General features: G+C 33.9%; 1 protein-coding gene across 1 annotated transcript in view; it reads right to left on the bottom strand.

The window, feature by feature from the left end:
• LOC107702075 (receptor-type tyrosine-protein phosphatase mu-like) overlaps positions 1–20,648 on the bottom strand; it is a gene marked incomplete at its 5' end in the record, with an annotated part of 52,389 nt that overhangs the window by 9,121 nt on the left and 22,620 nt on the right. Inside the window, 6 exons of the mRNA XM_016504272.1 lie at positions 858–1,007; positions 5,007–5,142; positions 6,143–6,297; positions 7,290–7,406; positions 15,433–15,530; positions 18,294–18,369. Coding sequence (XP_016359758.1) covers positions 858–1,007; positions 5,007–5,142; positions 6,143–6,297; positions 7,290–7,406; positions 15,433–15,530; positions 18,294–18,369 — 732 coding nt within the window. The remainder of the gene's footprint in view (positions 1–857; positions 1,008–5,006; positions 5,143–6,142; positions 6,298–7,289; positions 7,407–15,432; positions 15,531–18,293; positions 18,370–20,648) is intronic.

The raw sequence follows: 20,648 nt of genomic DNA, 5'->3' as shown, positions 1-20,648 counted from the left end.
ACACACCCACACACACACACACACACACACACACACACACACACACACACACACACACACACACTTTACACACACACACACACACACACACACACACACACACACACACACACACACACACACACAGTGTTTTAATGCATTCATTATTATTAATTAATTAATTTTATAACATCATAAAAATTATCTATTCATCATTACACCTTTAGAAAATATAATATAAAAATATAAAATTAAAACACATGACAATCAAACCATTAAATATTACAATGCATTTTAACTTTGGTTACAGTTATTTATGAAAAAGATACGAATACCTTTATCATGCATTATACATAAAGACTGTAAGTAAAGTGTTACTGATATCTGAATTGGAAAACAAGACAAAAATCCTGAGTAAAAAATAAATTTTTTGTAATAATTTTGTGTAATGTGGGTACATGAGATATCCATTACTCAACATTCAACATCTGACAGATAATGTTTAATAAGTGCAAATATTCCATGTGTTTGTTTACAGTAGTTTTGATTTTTCTATAAATGTGCAAGCAGCAGAAGAGATGAAGAACTGTTCAGAGCTTGAAGTCTGCTGCAGAAACAGAAAAACAAGCCTGATATTTTCTGTTTCTAATACTGGCCTAATCAAATCAATGCTGATAATGTCTTTAAAACGTCCTGATAACTGATTTGGTCGCTCACTGAAATATTGTGCGGCTCTGATATTCAATACAACGCTCATATTTTACCGCTTCTTCACCGCAGCACTTTGTAAATCAAATCAAAGCAGAAACACAAAGCGTTTCATATCTTCAGCTCTGAAAGCCTTTATAAATAATCACTTCTGCAAGCAAGCGTCTCACCCTGAACTCCTCTTTGATTGGACTGGAGTTGGTCTGAGGATCCAATCGGTTCATGTCGTAGTAAACCGAGCGAAGCTGATTGGCTGGGATGGTGGTGTCGCCGCAGAGACACGCCTCCAAGATGGCGTCATGAATGAAGACATACTGCTCCTGACAAACACAAGAAAGCAGATCCAGTACGACTGAAGACTATCAAATGATGACAGAACGTTTTTTTTTTAAAATAAATTACTACTTTTGTTCTTCAAGAACACATTAAATTGATCAAAAATGCTGTTCTTCTGAACTTTCTATTCATCTGTGAATCCTGAAAAATAAAATGCATCACAGTTTCCACAAAAATATTGTGCAGCACGACTGTTTTCAACATTGATAACAAGAAATGTTTAAAAAGGAAATTGAAATGAAATATTTTAAGTATTATTATTATTATGATAAATGTTTAATTTGAATTAAAATTAAACAATTATTAACTATTAATATACATTTTAAATTAATGCAAATATGTAAATATAAATATCATTAATGTAATTAATTTGTAATTAACAAATTTTAAAATAAATCTTTAAAAATTGTATAATTTTAAATATTAATATAATTGTTAAATTAATATAAATATGTAAATATATTACAAATAAAATAACTGTAAATTAATATAAAGATATTTTTAATATAATTAAGGAAAGAAAATTAAGCATTTTTTAATTAATAATATAAAATCTGAATTAAAATTTAGCAATTTGAATTATTAATATAAATGTTAAATCAATACAAATATGTAAATATATACATATATAAATATGTCATTAATGTAATTAAGAAAATGAAAACTTTGAAAAATGAAATTTTTAAAAATTATTAATCAGCATATTATTATGATTTCTGAAGATCATGTGACACTGAAGACTGGAGTAATGATGCTGAAAATACAGCTGCGCATCACAGAAATAAATTACAGTTTAACAGAGATTCACACAGAAAACAGTTATTTGAAATTGCAATAATATTTCACATTTCTTCTGTATTTTTGATCAAATAAATGCAGCCCTGGTGAGCAGAAGAGACTCTTTCAGAAATCTTTTGAACAGTACAGCAGGTCATTGCCGTGTAATGAATCAGCTGTAGTTTTCTGCAGAAGTAACTGCTTGATTTCCTCCGTCGCTGTGCTGCTTTTCTCTCTTCATCTGCTTTGTATTCATGGAATTTGTCAGCGTTGCGAATGCAGATGCCGCTGTGATTGCACTCATTTGTTTCACGAGAGACTTTGACGGCGTAAAACAGAAAGAACATCAAACTGTATTAGCAGCGAGTCGTCATGCGTGATGCGACGAGCGTTTGATGGAAATAATCCTGAAAAATAAAATGCATCACAGTTTCCACAAAAATATTGTGCAGCACGACTGTTTTCAACATTGATAACAAGAAATGTTTAAAAAGGAAATTGAAATGAAATATTTTAAGTATTATTATTATTATGATAAATGTTTAATTTGAATTAAAATTAAACAATTATTAACTATTAATATACATTTTAAATTAATGCAAATATGTAAATATAAATATCATTAATGTAATTAATTTGTAATTAACAAATTTTAAAATAAATCTTTAAAAATTGTATAATTTTAAATATTAATATAATTGTTAAATTAATATAAATATGTAAATATATTACAAATAAAATAACTGTAAATTAATATAAAGATATTTTTAATATAATTAAGGAAAGAAAATTAAGCATTTTTTAATTAATAATATAAAATCTGAATTAAAATTTAGCAATTTGAATTATTAATATAAATGTTAAATCAATACAAATATGTAAATATATACATATATAAATATGTCATTAATGTAATTAAGAAAATGAAAACTTTGAAAAATGAAATTTTTAAAAATTATTAATCAGCATATTATTATGATTTCTGAAGATCATGTGACACTGAGGACTGGAGTTGATGCTGAAAATTCAGCTTTGATCACAGAAATAAATTACAGTTTAACAGACATTCACATAGAAAACAGCTGTTTTAATTTATAATAATATTTAACATTTTTTTTTACTGTATTTTTGATCAAATAAATGCAGCCCTGGTGAGCAGAAGAGACTCTTTCAGAAATCTTTTGAACAGTACAGCAGGTCATTGCCGTGTAATGAATCAGCTGTAGTTTTCTGCAGAAGTAACTGCTTGATTTCCTCCGTCGCTGTGCTGCTTTTCTCTCTTCATCTGCTTTGTATTCATGGAATTTGTCAGCGTTGCGAATGCAGATGCCGCTGTGATTGCACTCATTTGTTTCACGAGAGACTTTGACGGCGTAAAACAGAAAGAACATCAAACTGTATTAGCAGCGAGTCGTCATGCGTGATGCGACGAGCGTTTGATGGAAATCACTGCTGAAGTGACATTTCCGCAGCATCTTGGCCTGTCGCTTTGACTAGATAGTGAGGACGGGGTCAGCGCGTCTCTGATTAGGCATCCGCCGTGACCTCTGACCTTTCCGGTGGCACGTCCAATCAGAATGCAGCCTAAAAAGCATGAAATCAGCAGCGGAGCTCTAATGAGTGTGTGTCGCCCAGAATGATTAGTGACGGTTCAAACACGCGTGTGAAAAGGTAACGTGTGCCCGTCGGGCGTCAAAGCGTGCCAAAACACCTGCGAGCGAAACACACACACACACACACACACACACACACACACACACACACACACACACACACACACACACACACACACACACACACACACCGTCTGAAGGTCACTGAACTTCAGCAGGGTGAATCAGGCTTCTCAAATACCAGTGCAGACGTCAGCCCTGAAGCATTTGCTCATTAAACGCAGCGATGCAGTCGAGAGAAACGACAGCAGATGCTGCAGAAACCCGTCAGGAGCCGTAAAAACTCAAACGCATTACGGCTCTTAAAGCACCTGCATCGGACCGATCGAGTGTTTCTGAGACGCTCACTGGTTAAAATGTGGCCCTGCAGCACAAAAGCAGTCTTACGTCGCTGGGGTATATTTGTAGCAATAACCAACAATACATTGTATGGGTCAAAATTATACATTTTTCTTTTATGCCAAAAATCATTAGGATATTAAGTAAAGATCATGTTCCATGAAGATATTTTGTAAATTTCCTACCGTAAATATATCAAAACTTAATTTTTGATTAGTAATATGCATTGCTAAGAACTTCATTTGAACAACTTTAAAGATGATTTTCTCAATATTTAGATTTTTTTGCACCCTCAGATTCCAGATTTTCAAATAGTTGTATCTAGTTGTATAAAAAAAAAATATCTACATATAAATATAACAACTTTAAATATAAATATAACAATATTTAATAAAAATTAAAACAATTCATTTTTTTATTTGTTTTATAATATAAATACAGACAAATAAATTATAATGCAATAAATGTTTGACTAGAAATCTGCATTTATTTAATCTGCGTCTATCCTCTCATTTATGTGTCAGGGTTTGTTCTAAACCTCCAACTTTTCATGTAATTATTATTTAATTAATTAATTAATTATTATTAGTTACATTTTATTTTAAATGCTATAATATAAATACTTAAAAATAAATTATAATAAAATAAATACTGAATTTAGCCATATAACTCTTATTAAAATAATATTATTTATTTGTTTATATTTTTATTTATTTATTTCTCTATTCACTCTTTTGTGTGTCAGGGTTTGTTCTAAACCTCTAGTTTTTAATTTATTATTTTATTTAAATATAAATACATAATAAATATAAACACACATTCTAAATATTATTTAAATAAATATTTAAAAAACACAGAATTTATGCCTATGCCTATAAAAATATATTATTTTTTAATATAAACTAATATAATTCACATCACATGTATTTGTATAGCATTTTTATATGCTATATATATATTTATATATAACTATTTTATGAAATAAAAAATAAATATTTTATAAAATATAATTTATATCATATAAATATCAATCAGAATGTAAACAACAGCAATGGCATCACTGCAACACACTGAACTGTGATTATCAACTATTATTCAGACAACATGAATACTCTCAGCGTTTTCACATGTATTTGCCAGGTTCAGTGTGGTGAAGGTGAAGAGGTCAGAGGTCAAAGGTGAGGGAAGGAGTACCTCGGTCTGGACCATGTTGACTCTGCGCGATCGCAGCTCTCTCACGCAGTTATAGATGTCGACGACTCCTTCCCGCTCCGCCATGTCCAGCATGATGTCAATCACGATGAAGCAGCCCGTTCGCCCCGCCCCCGCGCTGTGAGCGACCAATCAAAACACAGATTCAGATCGACAGATAAAACCACGGGAATAAAACAATCAAAATCACACTAATGGCAACATCTGTCTGGAGAAGACCTTCAACTGAATCTGAAATTTATTTGTGAGTCAGAATTACTATAATAATTAGTTACTGTTGAGTAAAAAAATCTTTCTTGAATTCATAATTACAAGTTTTATGTATGTATTGATAAGTTTTAAATAACTTTTACATTAGTTCCAGCTTCTCTCACTTGATTGTAATGTCAACATATAAAAAACAGAATGGCACTACAAAATAAATAGATATAAATAAATAAAGTTTCGAATAATTATGATTTTGAATGCTTTCAAAAGAAGTTTACGTCTCGCAATTCTTTTTAAACGTTTTTATTGTTTCACAGAATTAAATAATAATAATAAAAAAGGCAATTATGAATTTTGCTCTCACAATTTTCACTTTATATAATGCAATTCTGAATATATTAAGTCAAACTGTGAGAACAAAAGTTTCAAAAAATGTGGAATGTGGAATAATAATGTTTTTATGTTTTTTATACACACACTATTACAGTTTAAACTGTATTTTTGGGCAAATAAATCCAATCTTGGAGAGCAGAAGAAACTTCTTTCAAAAAATAAACAAACAAACAAACACACACACACACACACACACACACACACACATATACACATTTAATTTATTTCTAACTTTTGACTGGTAGTGTTGATATAATAATAACAGCAACCTCTGTTCAATCTTATTGCAATGAGTGTTTCATGATGTGCTTTATTTATACTGTAACATTTTTCAAAAAATAAACATGGATCCATTTTATATTAATAATAATAATAATAAAAAACTTCATTTTTATATTGATAGACTTAGCTTCTCAAAATGTATAATTCAAAAACAATAAAAAGTTCAAATAACAACAAATGAAGTCAGACAGTCATGTTGGTGTTATAACTAGAGTCTCTGTGGTGTGTTCTGGTACCTGCAGTGGACCACGATGGGTCCGGCGTTGGTGGGGGATTTGGCTTTGACCCGCCGCACGAATCCCAGCAGACCCGTGGCGTGATACGGAACGCCGTGATCCGGCCAACCGGTGAAATGAAACTGACTGATCTCACGGATCTCGTGAGCTCCTCGCTGCAGAACGGACAGAGACATCATCATCAGATCTCATACACTTCATCATCATCATCAGACCCGAGCTTTACTAATGAACACACACTTCATCATCACACCTGAGCCGCTCACATTTACACACTCTGTATCTGCTGACAATTGAGTAAAATCTACCAAAACTACAACAACTGCTAGTGAAGAGCTTTTCATTAAACTCAGGATTGATCAAAAGCAGTCCACATTTATCAAACCTACATATTTCTTTCTAACAAAACCACATCAAAACTGTGTAAATATTACTCTGAAACATTTTCAAACAAATTACATAAACGTTCACTTTCAGATGAAAAAAGTGATACATTTTTCACATCAACAGGCATATTCATGTTTATCAATAAAATTCAGTCCAAAAGTGTGTGAAGGCTAAATATATTTGACAAAAGGTTTTGACACTAATATAACTCCATAGATAATGTTCCAGAAAATATTTTTGACAGTAATTGTACTCCATACATCAAAATGACCCGAACACAAAAACATGTAACATTTTTATTTATAAATGGCTGTATCTCTTAAAAAATGACTGTAAAAAATCTTTAAAAAATAAATTGTGTATTTTGAGGGTCTTGAAGCATGCATGTGCAAAGCTTTATTCCCTTACTGTAAACTAAAAGCAAAAGCAAAAAATCCGCACACCAAACAAAATGCAAAGTTCCAAGTTCTTTTGAACAAAAATGTATTCCTGAAGATTTACATGAAAGAGACAACAAAAACTAAAGTGCACTAACAAAAAAGGACCGTGAACTTTGCATTTCGTTTGGTGTGCGGATTTTGTGCTTTTTGCATTTTTAAAAAAAATTGATTTAATCCACACACCCAACAATATTTTCTATTTTACTCAATTGGCACAGAATTGTTTTCATATTTTTGACTTAGTTTAAACTATGCATTTTTAAAAATGTTTAAGTATCTGTTCCGGAGCTGATTAATGGATGTGAAGGGCGTCTCCTCACCTTCTCCACCGCAAACGTTCTGATGACGTACTCGGACAGAAGCTGCGTCTCGATCAGCGTCACCTTGATGTCTCTGTAGATCTCGGTGTCGTCTGGCCAGTACTTACAGCACTTCACCTGACACACACAAACACACACAGACCTTCATCAGAGGAGCACAGCTTCGAGTCCGGCTCGCAACTTCAGGAAGCCGCTTTAACCTCACTAAGCAGTTTTACTATTTCTGCAACTGACGTCATACAAAAATGATAATTCAAAGTGCATTAAATAAAAATGCATTTGAATGCATAAATGCAAAGTGCATTTTATTTGCAATAAAAATAAATAAAAATGATACAAAAAAGTAAAAAAATATGTACGTTTCTACAACAGAATTAAAAAAAAAAAAGCATCTTGCAATTTGGACAGTTTTTTTCCTCAGAATTCTGAGAGAATTTTGCAATTCCGTTTTATTATTATAATTTTTTTTTCACCATGGATTTAAAAAAAAGATAACTGCAAATTTTTAACTCACAATTCCGAATTTTATATCTCACAATTTGGAAGTTTATATTATACAGTATATAAAATGTTATAATCATATTATATATTAAACTGACTTAAAAACTGAGTTGCATCTTGTATAACTTTAAAAAAAAAAAATAATTTTTGAAGTTGGTTAAATTAATTTGGTGAATTAAAGTATGTAAATGTTAACTAATTATATCCTTTTTTTTTCTTTTTTTTTTTTTTTAGTTTTTCAGTTTTGATGTGAAAAAACAAACAAACACTACATTGTAAAAATGATTTGTTGGTTTAACTTCAATTTAGTAGCCTAACTAACAATTTTTGATCCAACAAATCAAACAAAACAACAAGTTGAGTTTATTTAAACTACAAATTTGAGTTGATACAAAGAAACCGATTCGATTATTCATTATATTTTTACATTCTGTGTACATTCTAGTAAATGTGTAGTCTTTCTGAGGAGTGGAGATGAAGAGCATCTCTCGCTCGTCTCACTATCACTTCACGCATCAGAATCACGTCGTGTCTGACCTTTTGTCTGAAACGGTGGCATGTGATTGCGCTCGGTTTCAAATGTCACCCGATCACATTAAATGAACCCTTCAGCGGCGGTGAGCAGGTCAAGTGCTCCTGATTAACACAGGTATTGATGGAGAAACTCCAGATCAATACACCGTGAGGATCATCCTCCATATGCTCTCATTTCAACAGCATTAACTCCCATTGATTCAGTTTCTCAAACGCATCAGATAAACCTCTATCAATACTTTCATGTTTCTGAAAAACATTCATAGCATTTTCATTTAATGACTCTAAAATGTCAAGAGATGTAAGCATCCAATAAAAGCATAAAATAAAAGCCAAGCAGATATTGTTACACCTTCAATTAATGTGAGTCACACATCTTAATCACAAAAAAGTATTTTTACTAGGGCTGTTCGTCGATTAAAAATTTTAATCGAATTAATTGCAAACTAAATTTGGCTGTGAAAAACCCCCCAAAAGATAATTTAAAACTATTATTGTGTTGAATGTTTAGGCTACAATGGCCTAACATAAAGTATGGAACATAAAAGAAGATAATTTGAGAAACATCTCAGTATTTTTTATTCATGCAATGAAAGTGAATAGTGACCAAAACAACTTAGTTACCAACAGTATTCAAAATACCTTCTTTTATGTTGTGCAAAAGAAAGTAAGTCATTCAGGGTTGAAACAACATGAGGGTGAGTAAATGATGACATAATTTATTTATTTATTTTTGGTGAACTATCCCTTTAATGTTTTTTTATTTTATTATTATTTTTTTTTTTATAAATGAAATGATACTCTAAAGAAGAAACTAAAACTACCAGCAGGTGGCGGTAAATGTCTTTATGAGTCGATTCGTTCAAACGGCTGATTCATTCAGGAATTCAGTAAACGGCTCTCTCTATGAACGGGCTACTGAATCATTGATTCACTCGATTCCTTCAAAACGCGGATTCATTCAGAAACTAAACACCGCTGTGTTGCTCACAGATGCACAACAGTTCTGCTGTGGCTTTTTAGGTAATATCTTCGTTGTCAAAATTGAATAAAAACACACAATATTGTGTTAAAAATATAGTACAATATTAACTTCTTATTTACTGAACTGTTGTATAAAATCACATTTGCACATGTGTTCTTCATGACAAAAACAGCACTGGTGTGATATCGCTTATCATATGACATAAACATGAGACAAAAACTCATACAGGTTTTTTTTTTTTGCCTCAGTATCTTGAATTTTAGGGCATAACTGCATTTATCATATTTATCAACAGTGAACTGTATGAAATGTAAGATGACGTACAGGTCTGGGGGCGGGGCTAGTGCGTTAACTGCGTTAAAATATTTTAATCGTGTTATTTTTTCATAACTAATTAATTAAGTTAACGCATTAAACTGACAGCCCTATTTTTTACTAAGAAGTGTTGTAAGTAACTACATTAATATAATTAAAATTAAAATATGTGACTTAAAATGCTACACCAGTAGGTCATAGGAAACCACAATGTACTATTTCGTACTTTGTCTATGAATAGTCTATTAAGTCTATTAATAAAATAAAACAGCCAGTTAGATATTTTTTCACAACTTTAATTAATGTGAATTCACACACCTTAATCATAATTTTTTAATGAAAAAGAAAAAAAAAACTTTTAATGTATTCTAGGCTATATGATAGCTTTAGATAGTTATAGTTTAGATTAATTTTTTTGGTGCTTCTTTAATATAAACAAACCTAGAATAATTAAATTGCTGAAAATAAAAAAAAAGCCTATTTTCAAAATAATTTTCTTTCTAGACATTTTAAAGTATTCTTTACAAACAAATGTTGTCATTCATAAATAAATCAATAAATACCAAAAAATGATTGCAGTCTACATTTTAAAAGTTATGATTACTTATTTGGTGGTTCCTTAATGGAAAAGCGATCTAGAACCATCCCTAGTTAATAAACACGGACATACTTAATTATTCATCTTTTGAAACATCTGCCACCCAATCAGAATCCAGAATTCAACAATGCACTGCTATAAAGCGTCTCCAGAAGGATGTTCCTGAGGAGTCTCTCTGCAATGTAATTCACACATTAATGTTCTCAGTCACACATTACGCTCAGCTAAATGAGTTCTGCACTTCCAGATGTGACACGATACCCGACCTCACACGTCTGACACTCACAGAGCGACCGGACCGGATCACATCTGGACTCAGTTCAGCTCTAACTTCATTACACTTCTCACGCAACGCAAATAAAACCTCATTATGTGGCAATATAATCCAGTCAGAGGAGAATCAGAAGTATTAGAACAGCAGCTCTAATAACTCTCAGCCTGCAGCCGCACACACTTTCCCATCCAATAGAACACGAATAAACATAAGCACAGTGTATGACAACATGATTACAAAATCCACTTTACAGTAAGACAGTGAGCACCACAGCAGCACTGACGGAGAGAGAGAGAGAGAGAGAGAGAGAGAGAGAGAGAGAGAGAGAGAGAGAGAGAGAGGAGGAAACACAGAGACACTTGCTTCTTTTACCAGAGATACATCGAGTGCAGAAATTCTATTTTCTCCAACATCATTAGAGCCGGAATGTGATTGGAGACACGAGACGGAGACACACGAGAGTCTCCCGCTGAGATGAGCCTCCAAACGACTCCATCTCAGAGTCCTCCTCTGGGATCAGATGACAGAAAAACCATCAGATCATTTCAGCAGTTAGGAATCTGTGTGTGTAAGTGAGTGAGAAACAGAGAGAGAGAGTGTGTGTGTGTGTGCATGTGTGCATGTTCTTGAATACATGGTTTATGAGGACACATATCTGTATAATGACTTGGGTACTACAATGTAAACATGGTTTAGAAGGTTTACACTTCCCGTGTCCCCATAAACCAAATCACTCGAAAAACATACTAAATGTCTGGATTGATGAAACGATAAATGATGTATGGATGGAATGATAAACAATGGATGAATTGATGGAAGAATGAATGGATGGATGGATGGAATGATAAACGATGGAAGGATGGATGGAACGATAAATGATGGAAAAATGGATGGATGATGGATGGATAAATGGATGGATGGATGGAAGGATAAACCATGGAAGGATTGATGGATAAATGGATGGAATGATAAATGATGGATGGATGGATGGATGGAACGATAAACAATGTAAAGATGGATGGATAAATGGATGGATGGAATGATAAATGATGGAAGAATTGATGGATGTATGGAATGATAAACGATGGAAGGATGGATGGATAAATGGATGGAATGATAAATGATGGATGGATGGATGGATGGAACGATAAACAATGTAAAGATGGATGGATAAATGGATGGATGGAATGATAAATGATGGAAGAATTGATGGATGTATGGAATGATAAACGATGGAAGGATGGATGGATAAATGGATGGAATGATAAATGATGGATGGATGGATGGATGGAACGATAAACAATGTAAAGATGGATGGATAAATGGATGGATGGAAGGATAAACCATGGAAGAATTGATGGATGGATGGAATGATAAACGATGGAAGGATGGATGGAACGATAAATGATGGAAACATGGATGGATGATGGATGGATGGATGGATAAATGGATGGATGGAATGATGAATGATGGAAGGATGGATGGAAGGATAAGCCATGGAAGGATTGATGGATGGATGGATAGATGGATGGATGGATGGAATGATAAACTATGGATGGATGGAATGATAAACAATGGAAGGATGGATGGAAGATTGGATGGATGGATGGATGGATGGAACGATAAAACATGGAAGGATGGCTGGAAGAATGGATGGATGGATGGATGGATGGATGGATGGATGGATGGATGGATGGATGGATGGATGGATGGATGGATGGATGGATGGATGGATGGATGGATGGATGGATGGATGGATGGATGGATGGATGGATGGATGGATGGATGGATGGATGGATGGATGGATGGATGGATGGATGGATGGATGGATGGATGGATGGATGGATGGATGGATGGATGGATGGATGGATGGATGGATGGATGGATGGATGGATGGATGGATGGATGGATGGATGGATGGATGGATGGATGGATGGAACGATAAAACATGGAAGGATGGCTGGAAGAATGGATGGATGGATGGAACGATAAAACATGGAAGGATTGATGGAAGAATGGATGGATGGAACATAAGCCATGGAAGGATTGATGGATGGATGGATAGATGGATGGATGGATGGAATGATAAACTATGGATGGATGGAATGATAAACAATGGAAGGATGGATGGAAGATTGGATGGAAGAATGGATGGATGGAACGATAAAACATGGAAGGATGGATGGAAGAATGGATGGATGGATGGATGGAATGATAAAACATGGAAGGATGGATGGAAGAATGGATGGATGGAACGATAAAACATGGAAGGATGGATGGAAGAATTGATGGATGCATGGAACGATAAAACATGGAAGGATGGATGGAAGAATGGATGGAATGATAAACGATGGAAGGATGGATGGAAGAATGGATGGAATGATAAACGATGGAAGGATGGATGGAAGAATGGATGGAATGATAAACGATGGAAGGATGGATGGAAGAATGGATGGATGGATGGAACGATAAACAATGTAAAGATGGATGGATAAATGGATGGATGGAAGGATAAACCATGGAAGAATTGATGGATGGATGGAATGATAAACGATGGAAGGATGGAATGGAAGGATGGATGGAAGGATGGATGGAAGGATGGATGGAAGGATGGATGGAAGGATGGATGGAAGGATGGATGGAAGGATGGATGGAAGGATGGATGGATGGATGGAATGATAAACGATGGAAGGATGGATGGAAGGATGGATGGAAGAATGGATGGAACGATAAAACATGGAAGGATGGATGGAATGATAAACGATGGAAGGATTGATGGATTGAATGATTATTAATGTATGGATAGATTGAATTATAAACAATGGATGGAACAATTAATGATAGATAGATAAATGGATGCATTTTTGTGTGTTTTGTCTCCAGAAAAAATTTCCTCCATCAGGATACACACCCTCTCTCTCTCTCTCTGTATCTCTCTCTCCGTCTCTCTGTCTCTCTCGCTCTCTCTCTCTCTCTAGGATTGGTCTAATCTGCTGTGAATCTCCCAGAATGCCAGAGCTGAGTGTGGCTGCAGATGGGCGTCAGTGGAGCGCGGCGGTGGGTTTATGGGTCTCCGTGGGGAAGCAGCGCCGCTCGAGCCCACATTAGATCAGCATCATATAACAGACTGGCTCAGACCAGCTCAGACCGGCACATCTGGACCAGAGGAGATCCATGACTGATCACAATCTGTTCAAACAGGGCTTGATCATTATGATGCCCCGACAAATGCAACAAATGCATGATGAGCATCAGGACTTTTTCAATGTTTTGAGTTTTTAACTCGTATTTTAAGAGCAAAATGTTGTTTGAAGTCTATGAGCCTCTACAGATCTACTGTTTAAGAGCAAATGATTCAATCAAATTATAAGTCTTTTATATAACTGTTATGATGAAGTTTATTCAGTCTTAATACATTTAGCTCTACTTTTAAACACGTTGAACTTTAATGGTAATTAAATAAATCAGACTGCTAATGACTGTAATTAAATGAGCTGATTTCAGTGCTCTTCCGTTGTGAAACAGGTAAACTCATTCACAGCATTAAATAAACAAATGGTTTATTATTTAAAAGGATGAAATGTAATTGCAGGAAACCTCCAGATCCGTTCTTCAGCAGCGACTCTTAAATATCTCTTATATAAAGCACAGTTCTGTTATTATAATCAGCGTTTCTCCGTCTGTCTGTGGATTGGGCGGTTTGTGCTGTTCTGTCTGATAATGAGCTTCATTGATCAGTTTCTGGCCACTTCACATTGATGAAGCCCAGAATGCATCATTTACTCAGCAAGTGATCCTGCGGGAGTCGATTTCACACACTCATCTGAACTGCAGACACCAGACACACACATAGATTTACACACACACACACACACACTCACACTCACACACACACACACACACACACACACACACACACACACACACACACTCTCTCTCTCTCTCTCTCTCTTACACGTTTTATCCTAAAGAACCAATAACAGATTATATTCTGTATAATGAAAATGAATCTTATTGAAGATTATTAAGCACTGGCATTATTTTTATGACAATTAAAAATGCTGTAAGTGATTTAATTTGGCAAATCACTCATAAAATGTCACTACTACTGACAGTGACATTTTTCAATATTAATTTACTCATGAATTTATCATTTAGTGCAGAAAGAATCAGCTTCTTCATGAATCTTCACCAATATTCTGGGGAATAATATGTTGTTTATGAAATGTAGTGGAGTAAAACGTACAACATTAGGCTTCATGATGTAGTAAAAGTTTCCCAAAATAAAAATACACCACAGTTTTTTCACCAAATCTGCAAAACCATTCACTAATTCTCAGCCTTTGACTCATTTCATAAAACACAACGCAAAACACAACACACAATTCTCTATGTAACACACAAATCTAAGTGGAAATTAATATTATGTCAAAGGTGTTTGCAAATGTTTGCTTTTGAGATGTGTTTGTGATATTTGAATGCAGTGCTTCATTTTGCAAGAGATGTGATGCATTTTGCATTTTGTGTGCAATTCTTGGATTTGTGTGTAAAGTTTTGAAAAATTGAAAATGTGTGTAAGCAGTTGAAAAAAAAATAATAAAGAACTACAGATACTTCTAAGATACTTCAAACATATAAAAAATACTTTGCTACTGTACACCACTGGTTATTGAACTGAATTGATCTGAATAATGACTCTATTCTCTTCTGTAGAGCAGCTTTAGAGCTGAAAGTGAGTTTGTCATAATTGAATAAAAAAAAACTTTTATTTTCCTGTTTATTACAGTGTAACAGTCTGTATTGCATAAAGTGCTATAGAAATACACGCTGATTGGCATGATTGCGAATGTAACTCAGAGATGATGCTGTGATTTCGTGAGTCTCTCAGTAAACAGATGATGAAGATGTTCGCACAAACACACACTTTCACACTCACCCTGCCAACTTCCACCAGGTTGGTCACCATGACGATGGTTGCCGTGTTCTCCTGCCACAACATCCTCCAGAAGTCGATGGCGGTCTCCTGCATCGGTCCTGCAGAGAGAAAACACACGACTGACTCCATCATGTTCGGCTTAATTGAACAACCTTTGAGTTACTCCATTATGGAAACAATTAATCTGAATTAATATAGTTTTTAATCAAGTGCCGACTTTAAAAAGAAAATGACTTTTGACAAATGATTAAAAGTCTTGTAATGGCTGTATGAGCTCTTAATGCGAGTTCAGACCTGCTCTCACTCTCTCACTTTTATCTGAATAGTCACATTCCATTCACAGCACTCAGAATGCAGAATGCTGATAATATAACGCGCACACACACACACACTCAAATGTTTGTTTCTGTGAATTGTGGGGACTTTCCATAGACTTCTATTACTTTTATACTGAAACCTGTTTGCATTCTTACACTTTCAGATAAACATAATTTACTATATTTAATCATTTTTGTTCCAATTTGTTTTGGAACGACATGACAGAGAGTAAATGATGACAGATGTAAATGTCGAAACGGTGATTCATAAAATGTAAGTCAATAGCTACCAGTTTTTGAGAATGAAAAAAGTACATCAAGGAACACAAAATGAATCCCCGTGGCTCCTGATGATATATTGAGGTCTTATGAAGTGAAACAATTGGTTTGTGCAAGAAACTGTTTCTCACAGTTTATGTAAAAAGATGAGCTGATGAAGACTAGTTTATTCACTTTATGTGCTTTAGACATGTAAAACATCTGCATTTCACATCATTATTGGGTGCTTTAATAATATAATTGCGTATAAGTTACATCATTGCGTGACTGAAAAGAATCATATTTCCCCATTTGCCTGAGGCTCTGGATTACAGGTAATAATGTTCAGTTTCTTGCACAGACTGATCGTTTCGCTTCATAAGACCTCAATATAACGTCAGGAGCCACGGCTATTCATTTTGTGTTGCCTGATATGATTTTTTTGACTCTCAAAGTGACGGTAGATGCTGACTTGAATTTTATGGATCACCAAGGGCCACAGCTTTCGGAGGAGGATGCTTCTGTTTGGGAACGCAGTCGTGTAAGACAATTATAAAGAAATACTTTGATGACAGACTTTGCTCAGGCATTTCAGAACGACCAAAACAACATTTCAGACGCTGTGAACGAGATTGGTCCGCTGGTTAGTCAAGTTTCCCGTCCCATAGCGCAAAGTCACATGAGTTTTTTGATGCGCACGGAGGAATTTATTCGGTAACTGTGTTTCCATTGTAGTTTATGTGCATTTTTTCTTATCGGATAAAATGTTTATCCTACTCAATTGTGCACATACGTTTTTTATGTGCATTTTTAGTATTTATGTTTTTACATTTAGTCATTTAGCAGACGCTTTTATACACAGCGACTTACAAATGAGGACAATAGAAGCAATATATATATATATATATACACTACCGGTCAAAAGTTTGGGATCAGTAAGACTTGCAATGTTTTTTAAAGAAGTCTCTTCTGCTCATCAAGGCTGCATTTATTTGATCAAAAATACAGAACTAAACTGTAATCTTGCAAAATGTTATTACAATATAAAATAATGGTTTCTATTTTAATATCCTTTAAAATATAATTTATTTCTGTGATCAAAGCTGAATTTCCATCATCAATACTCCAGCATAAAGCATCACATGATCCTTCAGAAATCATTCTAATATGCTGATTTATTATTAGAATTATCAACAGTTGTGCTGCACAATATTTTTTTGGAAACTGTGATACTTTTTTCAGGATTCTTTGATGAATAAAAAGTTAAAAAGAACAGCATTTATTCAAAATATAAATATTTTCTAACAATATAAATCTTTGCTATCACTTCTTATCAAGTTAACACATCCTTCCTGAATAAAAGTTTTAATTTCTTTCAAAAAAAAGAAAGAATATAAATTTACTGCCCCCAAACTTTTGAACTGTAGTGTATATTATTAGAAAAGATTTCTATTTTAAATAAATGCTCTTCTTTTTAACTTTTTATGATTTCTGAAGATCATGTGACACTGAAGACTGGAGTAATGATGCTGAAAATACAGCTGCGCATCACAGGAATAAATTACAGTTTAATGTATATTAAAATAGAAAAACGTTATTTTACATCAAAATAATATTTCACAATATTACATTTTTTTCCTGTATTTTTGATCAAATAAATGCAGCCTTGATGAAACTCCTTTAAAAAACATTAAAAACCATTCTGATCCCAAACTTTTGACCGGTAGTGTATATATATATATATATATATATATATATACAGTATATACACACACACAAACAAAACAAGTAGATTGAATAGAAAAAGAATATAGAAAGCTAGTATTAGAGTTTTTTTTTAAAGAAAAACAAACATTCAAACAAACAAACATATCTGTTAGAAAACGAATAGAGAGTGCAAGTGATAGAGGCTCAAGTGTTTTTTTTTTTAAATAAAAAAAAGACATTTAAAGAATGTTAAAATCTGTATGACGAGCTCCATGGAACCCAAACATGAAGACAAGAGCTGATTTTTCAGAAACTATACGACAGTATATTGATGTTCAGCTGAACTCGTTTACATGTGTTCGTCAGTCACGAGGTTTGAAAAGCGTGTTTCTCAGCGTCTCGAATGCTCGAATGTCTTCTCTCGCTCTCACGAGTCTCAGGGGACGCTGGGATGATCGCAGGCGAGCAGGACATCTGCTGAGTGGGTTTGTAAAGCCTGTCAGACACACGCTCTCATCTTCAACATTTACTGTCGGCACAAAAACACACACACACACACACACACACACACACACTCACTCTCTCTGCGTGACATCTGAGGAGATGCTTCTGCTTCACACGAGCAAATGATCTCCAACAGAAGCTGCTCGAGATCCTTCACCATCAGAACCAACAGCAGATGAGTTCACAAAGCCATTCCTTACAGACTCACACAGTGCAGTGAAGCTGGATCTGCTCTACAGCGCCACCTACTGAGCATCACACATCAAATACTGCTAGTTTTGCTTTGAATATTTTGTCTCTTTTGATTTCTTGGGTGATACAGAATAAAACGTTTGTTTGTTCCTCAAACAAAACTGACAACATTCTAGTTATAGGAGTATTATCATTAACTAAAACTAAAACCATAAAAACATTTCCTTTCTTGAAACATAATAAACATTAACTGAAACTGAACATATTTTTTAACTAGTTGCCAAAACTAAAATAGCTAAAAAACAAACAAACTAAAAACTACAAAAAATAATAAAAAATAAATACATTTTCGAAATTAATACAAATATTGTTGTATTTTAATTTATTCTTTCTACTTCAAAATGTCATGTTAAATTCAACATAACTTGCCATTTTTGTAATTGTTTGTATAATTTACTAGACATTTCTGAGTGAAAGTTTCTACACCTTTTTAAGCGTAATAAATAAAAAATGAGCAAAAACTATTTCGACATATAAAAAAAAAAGTGATGCAAATGACAAAACGCAACAAAATTACTAAAACTAAATTTTAAGTGAAAACAGAAAATATAAAAATCTAATTCAAAATCTAAATATGAAATATTAATATTTTCCAAATCATTTTTACATGTCAAGCAGGAAATTAATTTGTCTTAGCAACAATTGTGTCTATTTAAGTATGCATCACAAATATTATGTAAATAAGTATGATTTTCAAAAAAAAAATGTGGTTAAACTACAATGACTAAAATCTTAAATATCAATTTAAGTTATTTTAATTGTTACCAATAGTAATTAGGATTTTCACGACACCAGAATGTTATTTATTTAAACCAAGACATTACAGATGTCATAATCCTCAATAATAAAATATTGTATAATATAAATATAATCTAATACTAATTGTTTTTATCATCTCCAAATGCAAACGATCTTATAGTCCAGCTCTAACCTGATAAATGGGATGAATGCATTTTTTTATATTAATATTAATTTCTCTGAAACAATGTGAAATGTGAAACATGCTATTAAGTAAAGAAATAAATAAATAAATAAAATGAAACATTGTAAATAAAGTTTAGGGTCATGCTGTGGGGACATCATGAAACATTAATGAAAAAATGTCAATTATAGCAAAATCATAGTCCTACTTTGCTTTGATTCTTTCAATCAAACACGCATGAACATGCATTGGAAAAAAACAAGCTAAAATAAGAGCTGATATTATTGGATTTTAATATTAGCCAAATCAGACTGATGCCAATAACTAAAAGCACTAATATGAAGCAATAACAGCAGGGAGCTTCTCTCGCTCCAATCGAGAGGCGTTTTATACGTGAAACCACAGCAAACGCTTGATGACGGTCGCTTCCCGACACGCACCTGGTGCTTCATATTCCCAGAATATCTTCAACTGCACATTCCCAGGAAAACAAAGGTGCTACTAAAACTTATTGGAGAAGTTTCAGCAAAAAAGAGAGAAAAAACAGGAGGAAACTTTATGCTGAAGTCTGAAGATTCTGCCAAAAGGGGTGAAAAACTGCACACACATCCCGTATCACAAACTTCAGCTGTCAAGAGCTGCTGACAGTCATTTCTGGAAACCCACCATTTCTCATCTGATGTGTGTGTGTGTGTGTGTGTGTGTGTGAGAGCTGCTGAATTCTCCTATAACAGCATAATATAAAACACACTGATAGACACAAAGTCTCCGTGTGCTCATTAATATTACATGCTTGCAACACACACACTGCAGTGTCGCTCACCTGCTTTAACTATAACCAGTCACTAAACATCAAATTAGAGCAATAAAACCAGAGGAAACTGCTGCTCAACCTGCTGAGACTGTCAGTGTGTTTTTATGTAGTTGCTAAGGTGTTCTGGATGGTTGCTAGGGTTGTGTTATTGTGTCTGTTCCCTTAGTAATGTATCCGATTGGATTTGGAGCACAAACGCTGCACTAATACTCAGGACTAGAGGTTTATCACATTACTATCAGCACTAGTACTAGTGAGAACTGACTTAACTAACCACACTAATGGGAGAGTTAGTGATGATTAACTGGTTTTCCTACACTGATCTAATAACTGTGAGCTCAAGCTGCTGCTGAGAGTCCAGAGCTGCACTTACTGCCAGAGTGTGTGTGTGTGTGTGTGTGTGTGTGAGAGTGAGTGAGTGAGTGTGTGTGTGTGTGTGTGT

Source organism: Sinocyclocheilus anshuiensis, unplaced genomic scaffold, assembly GCF_001515605.1.
Source record: "Sinocyclocheilus anshuiensis isolate Anshui unplaced genomic scaffold, SAMN03320099.WGS_v1.1 scaffold1825, whole genome shotgun sequence".
In the NCBI taxonomy this organism is placed as follows: Eukaryota; Metazoa; Chordata; class Actinopteri; order Cypriniformes; family Cyprinidae; genus Sinocyclocheilus; species Sinocyclocheilus anshuiensis.
This window is presented reverse-complemented; position numbering and strand designations above follow the sequence as displayed.